This window comes from Watersipora subatra, chromosome 10 (genome assembly GCF_963576615.1).
Source record: "Watersipora subatra chromosome 10, tzWatSuba1.1, whole genome shotgun sequence".
Classification (NCBI taxonomy): Eukaryota; Metazoa; Bryozoa; class Gymnolaemata; order Cheilostomatida; family Watersiporidae; genus Watersipora; species Watersipora subatra.
The window spans coordinates 708487-731320 of NC_088717.1; the positions used below are offsets into that span (position 1 = coordinate 708487).

At 37.2% G+C, this 22834-nt stretch overlaps 2 protein-coding genes across 3 annotated transcripts in view; one reads left to right on the forward strand and one right to left on the reverse strand.

Moving 5' to 3' along the window:
• The window catches only part of LOC137407346 (leucine--tRNA ligase, cytoplasmic-like), a 60760-nt gene that overhangs the window by 35760 nt on the left and 2166 nt on the right, over positions 1-22834 (forward strand). For both annotated transcript variants that reach the window (XM_068093970.1, XM_068093971.1), the window contains exons 16-23: positions 1180-1428; positions 4882-4945; positions 6654-6837; positions 7701-7932; positions 11074-11215; positions 17173-17393; positions 18324-18428; positions 19726-19960. In XM_068093970.1, coding sequence (XP_067950071.1) covers positions 1180-1428; positions 4882-4945; positions 6654-6837; positions 7701-7932; positions 11074-11215; positions 17173-17393; positions 18324-18428; positions 19726-19960 — 1432 coding nt within the window. The remainder of the gene's footprint in view (positions 1-1179; positions 1429-4881; positions 4946-6653; positions 6838-7700; positions 7933-11073; positions 11216-17172; positions 17394-18323; positions 18429-19725; positions 19961-22834) is intronic.
• LOC137407351 (cysteine proteinase 3-like) lies at positions 11077-12019 on the reverse strand. The gene has a single exon (XM_068093975.1). The coding sequence runs from the start codon at positions 11975-11977 to the stop codon at positions 11312-11314; it is 666 nt and encodes a 221-aa protein (XP_067950076.1). The 5' UTR covers positions 11978-12019; the 3' UTR covers positions 11077-11311.

A 22834-nucleotide genomic window follows, 5' to 3' on the forward strand; every position in this document is an offset into this window, starting at 1 on the left:
CATCTGACTTCATCTTTAGACATCTGACTGCATCTTTAGACATCTGACTGCATCTTTAGACATCTGACTGCATCTTTAGACATCTGACTTTATCTTTAGACATCTGACTGCATCTTTAGACATCTGACTTCATCTTTAGACATCTGACTGCATCTTTAGACATCTGACTTCATCTTTAGATATCTGACTGCATCTTTTGACATCTGATTGCATCTCAGAAAGCGGAATTTTCAAAGATTATTTTATTTTTAGATTGTCTAACGTTTAGATTGTTTAGAGTTTTTATGGTTGTCTGTGTGTAGGCTGACTTACGAGCAGATAACCCTAAAGGCGTGGTCACACGAGCACCGAACCGACGTAGGATCGGTTCGGTTCGGAGGCTGGTTCGGTTCGTGGCACATGTCACACGGCCACCGAAGTAACTTCGCTTCCTAGATACCATACGTATAGAGACAGGACACGGTTTCATTAGTAGTTGTTATGTATTTGAGTTAAATATTTCTATTGTAAACAAAAAAAACTTTGAGGAACAATTATAAATTATAATTACACAGCAGATTTATCAGAAGATCGTTCGGCTGCTCAAAATAAATCACTCGATACAAATATTTTGCTAACCCTTCCCATCAACATAATTATATTTTTTATTAACATATGAATGTTTTTCTATGCTGAGTACATAACAAACAAAAGCAGTCTTTATCATAGTACTGTGGTTTTACATAAATAAATCAGTCAACGATAGTTCATCAGGATGAATATGACACATTACTTATATTCTACACGAAAGAAAATCACAACCATTCCCTTAAATTTATGCAAAACTTAAGTGCAACATCTTACATTTATGCAACCCAATCACAAGTCCGGGTGAACCTTGTCGTAAATTGCTTCATGTTGTTTATTTAACGAAATAAAAGTATCGTACCATTTCTTTTTTAACTTTACTCACGTGCACGTAAGAAGAAATGTGACGCGTGCTCGCTAGAATTTTAGAAATTTAACCAGCCAATAAGAGCAAGGGTTCGGCACGAAATTTCGAGCAGTACCAAAATAGTTCGTTTCGGCCAGAAATGTCCTCAGCCGAACTTTTTAGAGCTGAAAACGACGTCGTTTTGCGGCATTTAGTTCGGTTCGGCGCCCGTGTGACCACGGCTTAACTCTACTGATTCTCTGCAGGTCTGGGACTACATCTTCTGTCAGACTGAGGTGCTCCCTTCCTGTTCAATAGAGGTTAACAAGTTGAAGCAGCTTCGTCAGGAATTTCAATACTGGTACCCTGTCGACCTGAGGACTTCTGGGAAGGACCTCGTCCCTAACCATCTCACCTACTATCTCTATAATCATGTGGCTATGTGGCCAAATGATATGAGCAAATGGCCTAAAGGAATCAGAGCTAATGGCCATCTACTCCTCAACAGCAAAAAGGTTTCGGCTTATTTAAGGTTTCTTTAGGGCACTCATTTACAGGGTGGACAACTCTTCATAGATTATGGTGGCCCGCTAGAGCAGGCCAATGTAGTATAGGCTTTGGTTTTATATTTTGACAACCAAAAGCAACTGCTAAATCATGTAGCAAGATGTGTCATGGCAATTGACTAACTGCATTGCTGACTACATGGCCAACTACATGCATATACCTGGCATAGTAACTAGAGCAGCAGCTTCTCACCGATCACCAAAATGGGTGCTCGTATCCATACTTTCTGATAAAAGTGTTATCGTCAGGTTCTGGCATAAGCAGATAGGGGTCAATGGGTTGTCAACCTGTAGCATATTCACTATTGCTATTTTATAGTTGTCTGTTTTTGCTCTTTTGGTGAGAAACTGCTGAGCTAATTTCAAATCGCTACTGGAGCTACATTAATTGATTTTTACTGCTGCTTGCTATACATATTGACTGCTGCTTGCTACTCAGCTTTCATAACCGTACTGTATAGTGCAAGGAATATTGTCACTGCAAATAGGAGGTCTTGCCTGAAAATAGGTCTTGCCTGACAATAGGAGGTCTTGCCTGAAAATAGGAGGTCTTGCCTGAAAATAGGAGGTCTTGCCTGAAAATAGGGGGTCTTGCTTGCTTTGTTCTCATGGTACTCTCGACTCCCATTAAAACCGACTAATAGGAGTGGTAGGTGGTCGGGTTTAGTCGATTATCTGGTTTAACCGGTCTGCCTATAGATCTATATATATACTGGAGAAATCAGATTAATAATGCCTATATACATACATTATAAGATATACCGTACACTATAATACTATATATATGTGTCATGATCACAGAAACCATGGTTAAGTCAGGATTATAAGATTTAGAGTTATCTACACTGGCAGAAGGAGAAATTTCTCACAGCTATTTTGCAAAAAAAATTTGGATTCTAGCTTAATTACAGCAGATTCTATGGTCAAAAAACTGAATGCACGTTTACCATTAGTGCGAAAACATAGTTCCGAGAAAACTGGCTTTAAATTTTGAGAAACGAAAACCGATGCACAATTTTGTTTACATTTCAAAACGTCATAGCAACAAATATCAAGAAGTTGTGATATTTATCTGGATTTCTGTATTTATATTCAAAATATTATGCTAAATTTAAAAATTTAAACAGATTTTAGCTGGTTGTCAAAGAAATAGCTTTATATTTATAAAAAAAACGTATTACTTAATTTTGCAAATATTAAAAACGGCTTGGCAATATCGTGATATTGGGCACAGCCAAATCATCAACAAAATCTTTAGAAAAATAACAACAGTAACATATTGCACACCATCGATCACTATATACTTCGATCTTGTAAACTCGAATGATTGTTCTTAAAATTAAATCTGAAAAGAATCTGTTAAAATCGAGTAATTATTCTTACAATTAAATATTGTAATAAGCTTGTAAGATATGTTAGGAAAATATCATCGTAATTCCCTTTACTTTTACTGCTTTTGACATCAGTTGGAATACCAATGTACTCATTATAAGTGTCCAAAATGTCAAAGTTATCTTTAAAATCGGCAAAAAGAAAAAGATTATATTTATCGAACGCTATTTTTCAGTACTTCCTGTTTAGCATAGCAACGGTTTTAAGGGGGTTTTCCGAGGGTTAAAGACTTCTATTGGCTAAACTGACTTCAGATTCAGACAGATCACTCATTGATTGGTCCAGATGCACGTGTTACAAAAATCGTTACCAATATTATAAAGTCAGTTAGTGCCACTTCAAAGTCGGATAACTCAACTTCGTGATTTGCGACTTAACCATTGTTTCTGTGACCACGACCCAATTATACTGTAAAGGATCTGTAGTTCCTTTTCCTCGTACTAGCAAGAAGAATCAAGTAAGAATCAGCCGCTTCGAGCTCGTGAATAGTAACTATATTTGAATAATACTAACATTATGTCAAAGTGTTTATACTGTAAGTGATATACTCCGGTGATGAGTTGGTTGGCTTCATGTTAATGATACCTTATATAATGGAGGTTACCATCTAGGACCAGCCAGTCACTTCCTGTGCAAACAGAAGCCATCTTGTTCATCAACGTCCCATCTAATGTACGGCGCTTTTGTGATGGCTGCGATTAACTGTTCGTATTTGAGCTTTTAAGAGCTTGTAATCACATTTCCACATATTTTGCACCTGCAACACAGCAGAGTAAGACATGGTGAATCTTTTGATACCAAATAACAGTAATGTGAATTTTGTTGCAAGTCAACCTTTAACATACAGTCAAACCCTGACATACAATAAAACCTTAACATACAGTCAAACCCTGACATACAGTCAAACCTTAACATACAGTCAAACCCTGACATACAGTCAAACCCTGACATACAGTCAAACCCTGACATACAGTCAAACCTTAATATTCAGTCAAACCCTGACATACAGTCAAACCCTGACATACAGTCAAACCCTGACATACAGTCAAACCCTGACATACAGTCAAACCCTGACATACAGTCAAACCTTAACATACAGTCAAACCCTGACATACAGTCAAACTTTAACCTTTGCTATTCGTGTAGTGTTTATAATGTAAGTATAACTTTTTACTGGCATTGGTTATGTTCAACTAACTGATATTTTTTATTACATGCCAAAAGAGAGAAAAAAAAACTGAAAAGACAAATCAAGAAATATTAATTTAATTGAACAAACCCGTTGTAAAAGTTGGTAATCTAATAGTATTGTGGAGGAGTTGGGATAGTGAATTAAAGGTTGCAGTAACAAAAAGTTCATAAACTGACACATATGATGGTGGATGTAGTATGTTAGTGTCATGGGATAGCTCAATTAATGAGCTTCAAGAATACATTCACAAGTAAACAACTAATAAACTATCATATGCTCTGTTGAGTTATCATAGAGACACGACATCAGAAGAGTAGGTATAGCAATGGATGGGTCTAGAGAAAAAGACACACTTACTCTAACATAAAGTTAACTTACTCTAACATAGAGTTAACTTACTCTTACATAGATTTAACTTACTTTTACATGGAATTAACTTACTCTTACATAGAGTTAACTTACTCTTACATAAAGTTAACTTACTCTTACATTGAGTTAACTTACTCTTACATTGAGTTAACTTACTCTTACATTGAGTTAACTTACTCTTACATAAAGTTAACTTACTATTACATTAAGGTAACTTATCCTAACATAGAGTTAACTTACTGTTACGTAGACTAAGTTTAAACTTAGCTGAAGTAAATTTTTTCATTCTCAATTTTTTCAAATTTTTTATTGTCTTTACATTTTCATATTTCCACACAAAGCCATGATGTTTTGAGAAACTAAGGTTTTTGCTTTTTAGATGTTATTTCAGGAGTAAAGTCAACTATTTACTGGTTTCAGGTTTTAAGTTGGTTTCCTTTCATTTCTAGATGTCCAAGGGTGAAGGAAACTTCTTGACTCTTTATGAGGCGACCCGCAAATTCTCAGCAGACGGTAAGTATTTGGTCTCGCTTACTCTTTATCTGTCAATCGTGCCTCATATAGCAGCCTTCTGCTCACACATATTACTAGAGTTGTATCGTTCTTTATTATATGTATTTAATCATTAATAATCATGAACCTGAGCTGTTTATACTCTCCCACTCCTAGCCCTCAATATTCCTGTTTCATACGCTTACACTTAGTGGTCAGTAGATGTACTTTTATTTAAAATTACAAACATATTTACATGGCGCAAAGGGTATAAATGGTCTTTCTAACCAGCTATTCTGGTTTTTCCATAATTGCATAAAACATGTTCTCTAACCCTTGTTTTATTACTGAATGCTTTCTGACCTTTGGCAATATTATCATGAACATTGTTCTGAAGGTTCATTTACTCATCTACTGGTATTGTGGTGATTTACGGACACTGGAGGGTTTGCTAAAGTGCCGTGGAAACCTTTCGCACTCGATTGTTTGTTGAGAATCTGATATTCGTAAAACAAATGCGATGAGCTGTCGAGTACAAGACTATCCATTAGTCCAGCTGTTGGTCTAGCTGTGCACGTTGCCTAAAGGATAATCTCGTTACCAGGTTCCTAGTAGATAAAAGCGATCTCACTCGCTACTATAATCATACCTCATTCTACGATCAGAGCCAAGTATCTTCATGAACATCTAAAGTAATATCTCAAGTCTCGCTAAGTATCACAGTTTCACAGGTAAACATGAAAACAGTAGTAAAAATTCAACTTGAAAAAGTAATGAAGAGTACATTAGGTAAGTCACTTTAGACTTGATTTAGTGCAAATTGAGTAAGTTATACATGTTCCTCTAAAGTGAAGTGACAACAAAGGCTTCCTTTTAATTATTTGTTAATATAATTGTTTCATGATATAACTTTGTTTTTTGACATTTCACGGTTTCATATAATAATACTAAGAATTCATTTGTTTTAATGTTTTGTATAATTATGTAAAGTATTTGTCATCAGATTTTTAGCCGATTGCATTTTACAAATTGTTTGTGTTTGTCGCATTCTGCTGTTTACATTAGATGATGTTTTAGTGTTTTAAAAAGCAGATTTTTTTCCTAAAAACATCGAAAATTGCTGGAGTTTCACTGCACTTTTGTGTTTAAATTATCAAATCACCATTTATTGTAGCTGTTTTTGTCTATACATATATACTGCATTTGCATAACTTTGCAAGTATTATGATTGCATTACTGCTTACTCGAAATACATATCGATTTCTCAGTTGGTGTTTGAATAAGGACAATATTTGACTAAACCAATTGCTTGCGTATTTATAAATTATATGTTTGCAGATTATTTTACATTTCACACAAGAGAGCCATTGGTCACTTGTATTGCTTGTCAGAAACCATTGGTCACTTGCATTGCTTGTCAGAAACCATTGGTCACTTGCATTGCTTGTCAGAAACCATTGGTCACTTGTATTGCTTGTCAGAAACCTCAAGTTCTACATTTGTGGCTGAACCTTCTGTTATCACTCATGCATCGGTTTATGATGCACAACCAAACTAAACAACTCCCAGACATCTGGATGATCAAATAATATCTGTTTTCAGCCAATTATATGTCGCCAGCTAAGCTACCATAACAATAGTTTGTTCATCTGAGAACCAGTAGGAGTTATCTGCTCTCGTTCATTTGAATGATTCGCTTATAATTCTCCATCTGGTGTTGCTTTTACAGGAACTCGTCTTTCCTTGGCCGATGCTGGAGATTCAGTGGAAGATGCAAATTTTGTGGAGGAAATGGCCGAGGCAGGGCTACTTCGGCTCTATAATTTAGTTGATTGGGTCAAGGAAATGCTCGCCTCTCTCGACTCCATGAGAACTGGGCCTACCGATTCACTCACTGATAAGGTTTTCATTAGGTGCGATCTTGACTGGTTGTTACTTGCTTGATTTAGATAAAATTCTGATTTATTTATTGTTTACTAATTAGCTTAAACAGCAGTTGAAGACCTCTTGACTATATTGTATCAGTAATTTACATCGACAGAAAATGATATTTATACCCGATTGTAACAGCTCATGTTGCCAGCAGACTGATCTGAACCCTACTTGAGGTTAATATAGTGTGTCCTTGACCCAAAAATTAAACAAACAATAGTGCAACAAAATGATGCTGTGCAGGCAAGGTCGATAATATGATTGCCAGAGGTTTTGTATAATCATGTCGTCAAGCAAATTACAAAATTGGTCATTAACTATACTGAGTTTAGCTTAAGCACCTTGCTACATAGTAGAGGTACCCCAATTTAAAACACTGAAAACACACCAGCGTAACCAGATACTGGTCTGCAGATTTCTATTTGTTGTTATTTAAAATAGAAAAAATATGTTATTCCGTTCTGTAATGCTAACAAATTGAAGCATTGCTCGCTCGTTCGATTGTGGTTGGATGTACTTTTCTATCCCTGTAAATGGATAATATTACACATATTTGCATTCTGATCCAATAAAAAAAATTTAATTCAGTAGTGGTATAAATAAAGTTAGTTTGCCAGGATCAGAATTCGCTAAATGGTTATATTTGAATTGTAAAGCTTCAGTGTATGATATTTGTCAGCTAATCTGAGATACTATTACAGTGATAAATAGCAAGCAAGTTTGTAAAAAACATGAAATTTCAGACCTATTCAAGACAAGATCTGGAATACTTGATTTGCGGTACCCGGTATACCGGTATGCTGAAATCAGGGTAAATATAATTGTAAGTGCTTTCGTACTTCAGTGAGATCAACCACGGAATAACGGAAACAAAGGCCCACTACGAAAAGATGCTTTTTAAGGAAGCTTTAAAAACTGGATTCTTCGAGTTTCAAGCGGCGAGAGACAAGTACAGAGATCTTTCCCAGAATGACATGCACAGAGATCTCGTGATTAGGTTCATAGAATCTCAAGCGGTTATCCTCTCTCCCATCTGTCCGCACATCACCGAGCATATCTGGAGCCTCCTCGGCAAGGTATTGCAATATACTTGAAGTTATAGTTGATAACTATGGTAGGAGGGCACATCTGTCTGTCTGAGATGTCTCGGTTTGATTTATGTTGTCAGTATATGTTTAGCAGTTTATTAACATTGCCTAATGTAAATGTATATGCATTTCAATCTGCAGCCCGTCAAAACAGGAAATAGAAAATTCTTATTCTAGGTTGTCGCATTGTTAGATGCTAGAGTAATCCGAACACCAATGCTGTCTGTCTATCAACCTTCCAAGTTCTATGTATTAGTTGCTATAGCTCTCTCTCTCTCTCTTATCATGAATACGATCGGTATTTAGTTGTAGCAAGTATATGAAACATCATTAACTACAGGTCAACTACAGGTCACTGCATATTTGAAGGAGAGTTGGCATGTGGCCATCAGAACAACGGTGAAAACGTTCATATTAGACCAATTTTTAGTTGAAGTAGTCTTGTTGGCTATATTCAGTTAAAGGGGTCCTGTTGGGCTATATTCAGGTGAAGGGGTCTTGTTGGCTATATTCAGTTGAAGGGGTCCTGTTGGGCTATATTCAGTTGAAGGGGTCCTGTTGGGCTATATTCAGTTGAAGGGGTCCTGTTGGGTTATATTCAGTTGAAGGGGTCCTGTTGGGTTATATTCAGTTGAAGGGGTCCTGTTGGGCTATATTCAGATGAAGGGGTCCTGTTGGGCTATATTCAGATGAAGGGGTCCTGTTGGGCTATATTCAGTTGAAGGGGTCCTGTTGGGTTATATTCAGTTGAAGGGGTCCTGTTGGGCTATATTCAGATGAAGGGGTCTGGTTGGGCTACATTCAGATTAAGGGGTCCTATTGGGTTATATTCAGTTGAAGGGTCCTGGTGGGCTATATTCAGATGAAGGGGTCCTGTTGGGCTATATTCAGATGAAGGGGTCCTGTTGGGTTATATTCAGTTGAAGGGGTCCTGTTGGGTTATATTCAGTTGAAGGGGTCCTGTTGGGTTATATTCAGATGAAGGGGTCCGGTTGGGCTATAGGGTCCTGTTGGGTTATATTCAGTTGAAGGGGTCCTGTTGGGTTATATTCAGTTGAAGGGGTCCTATTGGGTTATATTCAGTTGAAGGGGTCCTGTTGGGCTATATTCAGATGAAGGGGTCCTGTTGGGCTATATTCAGATGAAGGGGTCCAGTCGGGCTACATTCAGATGAAGGGGTCCTATTGGGTTATATTCAGTTGAAGGGGTCCTGTTGGGTTATATTCAGTTGAAGGGGTCCTGTTGGGCTATATTCAGATGAAGGGGTCCTGTTGGGTTATATTCAGTTGAAGGGGTCCTGTTGGGTTATATTCAGTTGAAGGGGTCCTATTGGGTTATATTCAGTTGAAGGGGTCCTGTTGGGTTATATTCAGTTGAAGGGGTCCTGTTGAACTATATTCAGGTGAAGGGGTCCTGTTGGGTTATATTCAGATGAAGGGGTCCGGTCGGGCTACATTCAGATGAAGGGGTCCTATTGGGTTATATTCAGTTGAAGGGGTCCTGTTGAGTTATATTCAGTTGAAGGGGTCCTGTTGGGCTATATTCAGATGAAGGGGTCCTGTTGGGTTATATTCAGTTGAAGGGGTCCTGTTGGGTTATATTCAGTTGAAGGGGTCCAATTGGGTTATATTCAGTTGAAGGGGTCCTGTTGGGTTATATTCAGTTGAAGGGGTCCTGTTGAACTATATTCAGGTGAAGGGGTCCTGTTGGGTTATATTCAGTTGAAGGGGTCCTGTTGGGTTATATTCAGTTGAAGGGGTCCTGTTGGGCTATATTCAGATGAAGGGGTCCTGTTGGGTTATATTCAGATGAAGGGGTCCGGTTGGGCTACATTCAGATTAAGGGGTCCTCTTGGGTTATATTCAGTTGAAGGGGTCCTGTTGGGTTATATTCAGATGAAGGGGTCCGGTTGGGCTATATTCAGATTAAGGGGTCCTGTTGGGTTATATTCAGTTGAAGGGGTCCTGTTGAGTTATATTCAGATGAAGGGGTCCTGTTGGGTTATATTCAGTTGGAGGGGTCCTGTTGGGTTATATTCAGTTGAAGGGGTCCTATTGGGTTATATTCAATTGAAGGGGTCCTGTTGGGTTATTTTCAGTTGAAGGGGTCCTGTTGGGCTATATTCAGATGTAGGGGTCCTGTTGGGTTATATTCAGTTGAAGGGGTCCTGTTGGGTTATATTCAGTTGAAGGGGTCCTATTGTGTTATATTCAGTTGAAGGGGTCCTGTTGGGTTATATTCAGTTGAAGGGGTCCTGTTGAACTATATTCAGTTGAAACAATCTGTTACCATGTTGTTAAGCGAAGGATTTTATGGAAATTACCAAATTTCTGGTCACTTGATTGTAACTGGCTAAAGCGTACAAGCATATTTTGCTGTAAAAGACGTAAAAGACAGCCATGGTTTCAACCAATGAGTTGATGTGTTATTGTTGTAAAAAATGGTGTCACATCTTGTTTTGACATCACACAGAGTAGAGTGCAGTAGTAGTACCCTTATGAGCAGTACTATCAGTAGTACTAGTAATAGTAGTAGTACTAGTAGCAGTTGTTGTAGTAGTAGTAATAGTAGTATTATTAATAGTAGTAGTAGTAATAGTAGTAGTTATAGTAGTAGTATTTGTAGTAGTAGTAGTTATAGTAGTAGTAGTTATAGTAGTAGTAGTTATAGTAGTTGTAGTAGTAGTAGTAATAGTAGTAGTAGTTATAGTAGTAGTAGTTATAGTAGTAGTAGTTATAGTAGTAGTAGTTGTAGTAGTAGTAGTTATAGTAGTAGTAGTTATAGTAGTAGTAGTTATAGTAGTAGTAGTTATAATTAAAGATGAGTTGAAGAAAGACGATTTGGCAGTTTATTGATAGGATAACTGTAAACAAAATTTATAAAGTGTATTCAAATCAGAAAATAAAATTGTTGTAGATTAATAAACGAATATTGTTAGTGTCTCAGTCCCAAACTTTAAAAATGTTCAACTCCAGTGTAATTAATTGTTGGGAGGACACTCATATATTAAGGGTGTGTCTCCTTCACTTCCACATGTGATGTTGAATAAATGACCGAGTCTCCTGGCTCTTCCAAATTCATGCATGTCTTGCTTATATTTTTTACTGTTCATAATGGTTTGTATGTCAGGAGTCGTCTATCATGAATGCACGCTGGCCAAGCACCCAACCTGTTGATGAGCTCTTGCTCAAGTCCTCCAACTATTTCATAGACTCTTGCCACGAGTTTAGACTGAGATACAAGCTATATATGGCCCCATCCAAAACTAAAGGTAAATCTCGTTGATGTAGTACTGAATGGTTTCACCACTTAGTGAAGCGCTAACGTTTTAGCCAAATCATAGACATAGAAAATAGTTAGAGGAGTGTTAAACGTATGGGTAGTAGGTTTGCGAGGCTATTCCACATCGGTTGCTCCCCCTAGCGATCAGTACATAGCCATTCATACCCCAACTTTTTCCCCAGCTATTCTGGCATATCCAGTAGGGTTTACCTTGCATCATCCCGTAACCAATAATTAGTATAGCGTGATCCAGCATCGAACTGCTACACTTCTCATCGTCATACACTCCTCCTCGGTAGAGCTGGAATGACGGCCGAGATGCGTCTATGTAAGCGACTACCGGATTCTTGAGGAGTGCCTTTTGTAGTTGTTTCTCATCTCCTGCTGTCGGTGCATGAAAGCCTGTGATGGTAATAGCTGGAGTGCAGAGAGACTTTTTGCATGCGCCAGCCGCGGTCGGATAGTCTGCTTCGGAACATAGTCCCTTAAGTTTGCCGATGCACGTGGGAGCATCATCAATTGTCTGGCAGCAGTCCTCCATCTCAGCAGTACTAAGTGAGACCAGTTTACCTCTTCGGATAAAGTTGAGGCTTTCAATCGACCCCAATGTGGCTAGCCAATCGGATTTGCCAAGTTCTCCCTGGTTTTTGACTGGGCTCACGGCATTGTGCTGTCTCCAGTCAAAGGAGGCTGGTAAAGACTGCGCAAAATGAAGTAAAACGGTTGCTAGACAGAATACGCTCAGGTTCATTTTCTCTCTTAGTTGATGGAGAAGATCCAGCACTTGACGCTCTGGCTGTGCTCTATTAGAAATTGCTTTAGCTTTGATGACTGCTGATGGAATAGCACATTTACAGGAGTGTAGACAGGCTATTTTATTGACTATCCCCTATAATTGTGCAAGTGCTTCCGTTATATCATTTGTGTTTCCGATCAAACTGCTTCGTTAACAAAGCTGACCACTGCCGTTAATAAATTCTAGCTAAATTACAACTAGCTAGGCTTATAATTATATATATTTATTATATAGTTATATGTATTTAACTGCCACTGACACGCTCGGTCGAGTACTATCCACTCCTGGCTAGTGTGCGAATGAACAGCTTTGTTTATTACTGTCATGGGGCTCAGCCTATCGGCATGACAAGCTCTGACATATCCTTCAATGGTCAGAGGCTCTTATTTCCGTCATGTTGATAGTTTCTCTCTATATTTGTCTACCAAGAACACTCGTGGTTATGTATTTAACACTGTATACCACTAATAGGAGGGGTTTTTGTCTATAAATTATTGCAAAATATTAATAGAGTTTATTGCAAATACACTGACTGAGGAAGTATATTTTACTTTAAAGGTTAACTTGCACTAAATTTAGTAGATTCTATCAGAAAGTATCAGTATGTCTTTACCATGTATATCATTTGCAATTGTTTTTGATGTTTGAGCTGATCTAACTGCCAGGATGTTTGATCATTACAATTGATAAAACTTGATCGCAGTTGAAATGCTTAAAAGAAAAATACTGTAAAACCTCTTTTTGAGTGCCATGTTTGAGCTGATCTAACTGCCAGGATATTTGATGATTACAATCGATTAAACTTGATCGCAGTTAAAATGCTTAGAAGAAAAATACTGTAAAACCTCTATTTGAGCGCCATGGCGCTCTATTTTTCAACCCTTCTCACTTAGTGGCAGTCAAATGAAGATGGCGTTCAAATAGAGGCTGGCGTTGTATTTTTCAAATAGCTCGCCAGAATTTGAGAATATAAATTTAACTATTTTACCAGCGAATGTCCTTTAGGATGCCATAAATCTGCTAACTTGTCAAGGATCTTTAAGTAACCATGCATTGAGAAGCTGAGAAATATCGCCATCAGTTGATATCTCTCGCTTACAATTAACCTGCGATGAGATTATAGCCTGTGGCCCTAAACCGTGCCTTGCAATTTCTTGTGCTTTCAATTTGTTTATTTCATTTTTTCAAATTTGAAGATGTATTTTCATTTTATAATTATATTTAACGATGTTGTATCAAAGGTCATTGCACTCATTGATATGTTTGCTACAGTTTGCAGCCTAAACTTTTTGCTTTTTATATGCGATGGAAAAGGAATTATGAGCGTTGACCCATTGTAAGCCATGTTAAGATAACTGCAGGGATGCTATCAAATAATATGCTGTAAGTCTGCAATTTTATAAGTTATATTAATATTCTATCAAAGGCTACAAATATATGTATTCAAAAACAAGTGATATAAATTTTTTTCCAAACCATTTTTGAGCAGAGCAAAACTTTTACACCTTGCATTTAGCCCAAACGCAACTCGCAAAAGTTTGCTCACAAGCGATAAACTTTTAGCAGCACAACTTTCAGCCTAAAACTAGTCATCCATATACCATCGTGACCATTTTACCACCGTTTTTCACATACCCTAAAACACTTTTATTTCGCTAGTATTTAGTTTCGTGAGTAGCACACAGAGTAAAATTTAGCTGCAACTTAATTTCGCGGTTCTGATGAGTACGAAAATATAGTGATGTGAAAATAAATGCAGTGGAAAAAACAGATTACATTCCTCAGGTCCAGTTCGCTAATAAGAAAAAAATTCAATTTGGTACTAGTTCGTATTTGTAAACCGCAGGTTGAAATGTGTGGGTGAGATCGACAATTCAATTTGATCACTTGCTGCCATTTTTTTCTTGGACTATCAATGACGTCTAAGTCCCTCCCGCCGCGACTTTCACACTCGAATCCCAAGAAGAAGAAAATAGATAGGTAACAACCAACTTCACAACCAAAACTGTATAACCCTTTCGTTACCATAAACGCATTTATGCGTTTTTTTAGGTGCCACTGCCATAAACGCATTTTTGGACTTTCTCAGCAATTGCATGGTAACCAGATTGTATTATTCGTTGACCACAGAACCCACGGTCTTTACGGGTTTTATGAAATTGACTGTGTTGTCCGAAGATTTCTCTATAAAATCAGCCTAAAACAACGAAGCAATTTTAAACTTTTGTTTGAGAATTTCTAATCTAAAAACGAACATTTTTCTGTGAGTTCATTAACTACCGCACGAGTCATGAAACAGGTAATTAGTTGTTGATGACATTATAGCCAATTAAGATTTAGATTTTCGTGATTAATACAGATAATTAAAGTAGCAGCACTGTCTCTGACAGTGGTGAAAGTAATAGTTTTGTAAGAGTAAGGAACATTGTGGGGGATCGTTTTAGCTTCGGATCGATCATAGCTTCACATAGCTTTATCATCACGCACAAGTAGAGATACATTGAATTTTTGCATAGCAACATTGGTTAAAATTTTGGCAAAATAAAATATGTAGCAAAAATGTTCTAGATAGAGATTGAACTTGAAAAAATACTGTGTAGATATCATGAAGCAATATCGGCAATTTCGGTAAAATAGCTGGCACTAGGCCGATAGCGAATTTGTACATGGTTGGCAGTGAAAGAGATAATGTGGTTGGATCTGATGAGGGTTGATATTGTTTTTGGTTGGTAATAAAATTCATCACTACAATAATTATTCTTCAATTTTATGACTTCACCTACCAGACTTTCATCCTCATCAGTTACAAATTCGGTGACTAAACTGATATCATCTTAATTTGCTTTGTCATGCTGCTCAGTCGGTGTATTAGCTATAATGAGTTCATCAGAAATTTCCCATTGAGCCCAACCACAGACGAAAATTGTCTGCATTTCTAATATGACGATTTTATTGTGGATATCAATGAACAAAGCTATTTAACTTCGCGTTCTCGCTCATTCGTTATGATAGTTTAGTTTTGCTCATGAAATTTTCGCGAGAGGATGACACCGCGAAAATGCGAAAGTTAGATGCCGCGAATACATAAGTGTCCTAGGGTATGTCAAAGTGTTAAAACCGCGCTAAACAAGGAATTACTATTAGCCCGATACAGTTATTAATTATTTTTATAGTGTTGCTTTCAAAGTTTTACCGGGAAAAAATAAAAAAAATTGGAATTGGAAAACGAACATTGGTATGAACAGAAACAACAAAAGAATCGAGTGTTATTAATGTAACCAAGTCAATATTGGTACGATTTTATGGACACTTTTCTACTGATCACTTGATATTGTGGGTTCATAAAGATCGAAGATTGTCAACTTGGAGATTGGAGGTGGTGTTTAAATAGAAGGATGCGCTCTATTTTTCAACCCTGTTCCCGTAGTGGCGGTCAAATAGAGTTGGCATTCAAATAGAGGTGGTGTTCAAATAGAGGTGGCGTTCAAATAGAGGTGGTGTTCAAATAGAGGTGGTGTTCAAATAGAGGTGGTGTTCAAATAGAGGTGGCGTTCAAATAGAGGTGGTGTTCAATTAGAGGTTTTACGACTAGTCGCTCAGCTACTTGTCCCTTTCTCTCTCGTTGTTGATATCTGCTATTGAGTTCAAGTTGCAACTACAGACATCATAATCACACTTGCGCTTGATTTGATCTTGGTTCTCATTCACTATGTTTCCATGGTGCGCAGTACTGCGAAGCAGCCCCCTCCGAAGTCGAGGGGATTGTACGTTTCCATGCTGCGCAGTGGTTTTCAGCAAATACCGCAAATTAGCCAGAGAAGAGAAATTGTATAAATCGAATCACCTGATGGAGAAATAGAATCGATCACGGATACCGAACGTCATAAACAGTCTTTTTTATTATTCTGTCGTCATTATACTTTTATTTACAATACACATTCACAAGGTTTTACAAACCTTAACACACTTTTTACATAGTAATATATTTTTAATAAGTATTTTTAAGTAATATATTATTTAAACGTTAATTTAGGACTTGCCACCTATTTTTCGAAGTGTTGGCATCGATAACAAAGTCCAGGAAAGTAATCACCTCATCATCCTCGTGAATGCAGACTATAATTAAATTTATGTGAAAGAAGATCGGAAGAATAGTGAAAAAACAAGATTAGCAGGACAACCTTTGTACTAGTTTATGGCCATCGAAAAATCTGTCTCCACGGCATGAGAGCTATGCGCAGCCACTGCGCAGTCGCTGTTTCCTTGCTGCGAATTTGCACTGGCTTCGCACTGATCAGTGCGCAGTGATTTCAGTGCGAAGACGCCGTTTCCATGATTCGGAGATAGCGCAACTCCGAAGCACTTCGCATCATGGAAACAGTGATTATAGCACAGACTATAATGAAAACTTAGCCTTTGTAGCTACCTAGGAGTCACCTCCCCTACCAAACATCTTTTTTAAATACCGCTTTGTGTAGCCTTAATTCAACACTAGTTTTCTCTGCTATAATCTTCACTACAGTTTTTAATACTGCCGTGTCAGTCGCTAAGGTTGGAGAAAAGAGCACATCATACAGGATTCGAACTCGTGACATTTTGCTTACTAGTCATTACTGCTTACTATCATCTGTTCTAATTGTTCTCATTCCATTATTTTAAGATCACTCTGCTTGTACTTATTCTGTGTTTTATTGACACACAGAATAAGTGTGATGATCTCTCATGCTACAGTAGACTCCTAGGGTACTGGTAATCTTTACTACTAGTATCCTTATTTTCTGTGTTTTATTGACATACCTGATGATCTCTCATGCTACAGTAGACTCCTAGGGTACTGGTAATCTTTACTACTAGTATCCTTATTCTCTGTGTTTTATTAACATACCTGATAATCTCTCATGGTACAGCAGACTCCTAGGGTACTGGTAATCCTTACTACTAGCTTATTGAACTTTATAAAGGCATCGATATCACAGTTCGATATCGACAGTTCAAAGTCATTTTCACCTCTAGAAAGAGGAGAGTCCTCGGTTCGATTCTTTCATGAAGTGTATAGTTCATATTTGTCTGCTCCTGCTTAGTGTCTGTCTCCTGTCACTCTTAGTGACTGTCTCCTGCCTCTCTTAGTGACTGCTATGTTCTCGTGTCAGGTACGAAGAACACTGTCAAGAGGAAACCGTCACATGCCGTTGTCTGGGTAGCGAAGAGCTTTCCTCCATGGCAGGCACTTATATTGAGCACCCTCCAACGGCTGCACAAGGAGAACGGAGGCATGCTGCCAGAAAACAGCATAATTGCAGCAAACCTCAAAGCTGAAAAGTCTCTTTCCAAATATATGAAAAGGGTGATGCCTTTCGTAGCCTTGCTGAAGGTCAGTATTGGGCAGTCTTTATCTGCTGCGTTACCTTGTATTGCCGTGATGGGTTGCATATTCACTCATTCATATAGTATCATTAGTTGGTAGAGGTGCAACGGCCCTGCTAGAAGACCCTCTATGTTGCCATCTACAACTCGTGTTTCTGGCAACATGTTTGTTCAACTTAGTGATGGTGTATTTTGCGATTCTCGGACTATTTCTGTGTGGAATCTATTTGGTAAATATACAGCCGGACCTCTACTTATGAAAGATTCCATCTACAAAATTTTCAAGTTTCGAACTGCATCTTGGTAGAAATTTTGTTTCGACTCACGAAAGATATTTGTAGTTTGTAAGAAAAGCCTTTTGTACTTTGGCTCATTTGTTAGTTTCATTCCTTGGCTCGTTTGCTTCGCGTCTGGAGTTATCATGTCTTGCATATATCATATACATGGTAAGACAACTTTCGTTTTTTGCAATTCAAGTTCTGCGTTTTTTGCATGATCACAGTTTTCAGTTCGTGCCAATGTGAAATCTTTCTATTTACGTTTGTAAAAACATTTATTCCGAACAAAACAATACAACCCCCACTTCATCTGACTGCCATTCACCAACTTCCCATTTTTTTAGTCTTGTCTAGACGACGAACACGAGAGGTAAACAAACATATCGTTCATAGTTTTTACTACTTATATCTCTGTAGCTTCTTTTTTCGGCTTTGTACATAGTCTATTATGAAGTAATATAATTCTAGCATGTGTTTTTCACAGGTGTTGACCATTACATGTATTTATAAATTATACAAATGTTATGTCTGTACATATATTAACTTTATCATTTGTTAACCTTTGGTTCATATCTCTGTCTTGGCATCCCTCGAGTCATTGTAGTTGTACAGAATCCAAAGTGACTCATCATATTTTTCCAAAGCCAATTGTCTTGCAGGAGAACTTAGCTAAACAGGGTCTCTCTGCCCTCCAGACGTCTTCTGAGCTTGACGAACTTGCTATACTGCAGAGCTATGAGGAGTATATCACCAATACACTTGATGTATGTACATGCCTTTTCCAATTTCGTAAGGGTTCCTCATTTTAATTACAAATTTCTGTGTTTTTTAGAGTGAATGAATTTACTAAAATTGGCAGGATACAAGAAGGGATTTTTGTGTTATCAATAACTCTGAAAACTCTTGGTGTTATCTCCACATTGACTTTTTTCTTGGCTTATAAATGCAAAGACTTATACTCATAAATCTTTGCATTTTTAAAGTTTTAATTGAGATATGTTTCCTAATAACTTAATTTCTTAGTTTACCTGTTTCAAGTCAATCTGTCACTCATCTCTAGTACTTCTAGGTCAGAACCTTTAGGTAGTTATCTCCTCTTTCAACAGCTCATTCATCTTTGTGAAGTTATGTAGTTGTCTCATCCTCTAGTAGTTGTCTACTCTTCATGCAGTCATTTCATCTCATTGCTTTGATCAAAAAGGTTTTAATCTTTTGGCTCCAAACCTAGTGCTGTACAAGGATATGGCATGCGCTGCAGGTGCCTGTAGTCATATACATATCCTTTGGTTATGCTTACATCCACTATTTCTATTTATATCGGCTGAGTCTACTAATAGGTATAACTGTTAAAGTATTCAATCATGCAGTCTAGAGCATACTCAAGAAATTAGTAAGTTTGGTTCTTCTTGATGGAGAGTTTCTGAAAATGTTAAGCTTAGTTGCTATTTTTTATATGGATAAAGGTTACATTTTGCTATATTTCAGTTCAAAGCTTTTTAAAAATACTAAAAATTACTCGATTCTGGAGTTTTCTGCGTTTGATCTTATTGCATGACAGTTTTATTGGAACCTTTGTTATTGTAGATGTAAATGGGTTTTTATTTAAACAAATTTGGAACAAAATTATTTTCACAGCTTTCTTGACGTCAGCTGTCATTTTGGCATTGATTCAGCATGTTTGCAGCTATCAGGCAGCAATATTTATTTTGACAGCCATTATTAAAATATTTTTTAGGTTTGTATCATTTTAATCATTAAAATTTGAGCTTCACTGAAGTAGATTTTTCTGATCAATTGCTCATCATGTTGTTAGAGCGGCAGCAGCAATAATATAATAGTAATATATTATATGGATGTTATTTATTCGTATTAATTACCAGATAAGTTTTACATATTTGTCTCAAGTGCAGCACCTAGAAGTCCTAACTTGAAGAACACAGTTTTCATAGATGATCGACTGCTAATAAAAGTTTAATCCTTCACCACTTTTTAGGCTTATCAGCTATCACTTACATTTTACCTTTCAAGACCTGATTATGATTTTTTAATCTGCTGCTCTAGTTGGAAGAAATACAAGTTCGCTACTCCGACTCTCCTGAAGCGGACAGCAGAATTCAGGAAGAATGCTGCCCTGAGAAGCCATTTATCGAGTTTGTGTCTGTGCCATCTGCCACGGTTTACCTCGCCAATCCACAAAGTTGCAACGCTACTTTCGGTTTGGAGCTGAGCCTCTATAAAAACGATACACCTGCCAAGATAGTACGGAGGATGCGTCGATCTGATAAACTCCTTAAAGGTATGGTACATGTACTTTGGAGTTGCTTTCTCTTTTCAGCCAGAATTTTAATGTTAAAGATGTAGTTGCGTCAAAATTTAAGTTGATCTTAAAAGAAAGCATTTTTTTTTTCTCTATCAGTTGATATGTTGTTTGTTGTGTTACGCGATCGCATTGCCAAGATATTTGAAGATTAAAACCGAAAAAATCTGATCACCGTAAAAACGCTCAGGCCACAAAAACGTGCCCAGCCTCGCCAAAAATGATGTCACACGTTTGGCAACCTCTCTCTATCTCTCGTATTCACATCGGCTATTTGCGATAAAAGTCTAGTCTTGCGCGGCTCTATTGGCATATATCTTATTTTGTATTTGCTCGTGTTGGCTAGAATAAAATTTTAAATCCTGCTACAGATGCATTATTATGAATGTTTAAAAGGCCTCAAATAACGAAAATTGAAAGTTTGTTCTACTCACTTTCTCCAAATCTTGTGTAAACATTTGGGTACCGACTACCAATTCTACCGGTCTATGGTAATTCTGTCTAGTCACTTTATGTAGAACGTGGTCTTTGTATCAGCACAGTTCTGCAGCTACCCATATAAACGATATACAGCCTCCCATAAGCCCCGCCCACATTATGTCGCCTATTACCTATTGCCTACGTACTAGTTTCTTACCGAATACTAAGTAATTGAAATAAGCAAGCCACCTCTTTGAAAAGAATATAGACAGGGATAGAGTTTTAAGGATGAGAAGTCTGCTGCAAACTGGATTTGAACTCACATTCTCCAGTTCTGCGGACACCCATATACCATATCCGATTCACTACAATATTCTGCAAATCATGTTTTGCATTATCTTCAACAATATTATTTTATTATATAATTTTTACAAGCAAAAATATTTTCATCTCGGCATAAAGCTTTTATTAAAAATATTCATCAAGTCGTGGCCACTCACATAGTATTAGCTGATACAATAAGACAAATTCATCTACTGCAACAAACTCAAACAAAACATCATCCAGCACGCATTCAAGTCTCGCTTTCTCCTTTATGACAGTTTTCACACTGACAAAGCTTCTTCGGCTGGTGGGACGACATAAACATTCTGTAATCAGTAAAACAAGTAAATGTAAACAAATTAGATGCAATAAATATGTCATTCATAGATATGTCATTCTAAAGCGTATCTATTGACAGCTTCCAAATTGGGAGTTAAATAGATTGCGAGTGTAATTTTAAAAACGAATAAACATTTAATAAAGGCACAAGTACGCCAAGCCAACGATTCGAAGCATTGGTTCTGGAAATTAAAGATTTGCAATGATCAATCGATTTTACCCACTTCCTACGTGTGAAAATAATTTGTAATCATGACTCTAATTTATCAAAGAAAATTCGAAAAAAATATTATAGCTAGGTAAAACGGCAGATAAGCTATGAAACGATGATTGGAGATAGCAAAGAATTATCATTTTATTAATTACTATATGTATTTATGACTATAAAAAATATTACATTTACTAAAGTATAGAAGACTCTAAGTTAATTTACCTCCATTCTGTCTTCTTCTGCAGCAAAACGCTGCTGACGCCTGTCAGCTTTGGCCATAGGCTGTCTACTCTAATCTTTTACTAAACGTTACTCAGATAACTCTGAGTAGCGGTCGCTCGAACTTGAAGCCATTTTAAAACTATGTATAACTTAGTAATTGTTGAAATGCGTTGAATCAGTAACGATGAGCATGAATTCTTTAGCGATGAGAATCTTCGATATCACAGACAATGCGTTTTACGAGTGATAACATTTATTACGGTCTATATAAAAATTTCGCAATCGTGATTGGCTAACGAAGCGACCTCATATTTATCGCTCGTGGTTTCGTTTCAGAAAACAAGCTAGTGATGTCACGAAATTGGCACCCGCTGGAACGTGAGCTTTTTAAAAGAGGGCCTCATTCAAACGCATATATCTCTGGACAGGGTTGGTCTACAAAGACAAAAATGGCATCAAATTGTAGCTGATGTTTTAGCCTTTTATGGGTCCTAATTTCATTTTTGACGCAACTACATCTTTAAAGGTTGACTTGCAGCAAAATTCACATTACCGTTATTTGATATGAAAAGATTCACCATGTCTTACTCTGTTGTGTTGTCGGTGTAAAATATGTGGAAAGGTGATTATAAGCTCTTAAAAGCTCAAAAACGAACAGAAAATCGTAGCCATACGAGACCGCCGTAATTTGGATTCCCTTTCCAAAGCGGCTCAAATGTGATGTAGTTGTGAGAGATGGTTTCTGTTTACACTTTCTTGCAACCTTATTCGTCAAAATATTTTCACAAATATACTTCACGCATTCAATAAAACTATGTCTATTGTTCTTACACGTCTGTTTTATCGTCATTGTAATGCTGTCACTTTTAGCACTGATATCTTATAACTTACCGTAAAAAATCGTTAAACTTTTTAACCTTAGCTCGAAGGAGTAAATATCATTGTCTGATAATCATGACGAGTTTGTTGGTCACCTGTGATAATCAAAAAGTGCTGCAAAAATTATTTGCGAAGTATTGGGTCACGTGAACAGATTATGACTTGACGATTGAATAATGCCGAAACAAAACTGTAAAGTAGTGAGCATCTATATTTGATACGGGGTCTTCAGTGAAACCCAAAGTGTTTGTCATAAACTAGTACTACGATAAGTTTTATATTGAGCTTTGTATTGGCCTTTCAATTCACGTGAGAACATACGTGACAAGACGATAACCAAATTTCATGGCTACATCATCGAAATAAAGAGATTCCAATCTACGGCTGCTTTTCGTTTTTGAGCTTTTAAGAGCTTGTAATCACATTTCCACATATTTTGCACCTACAACACAGTAGAG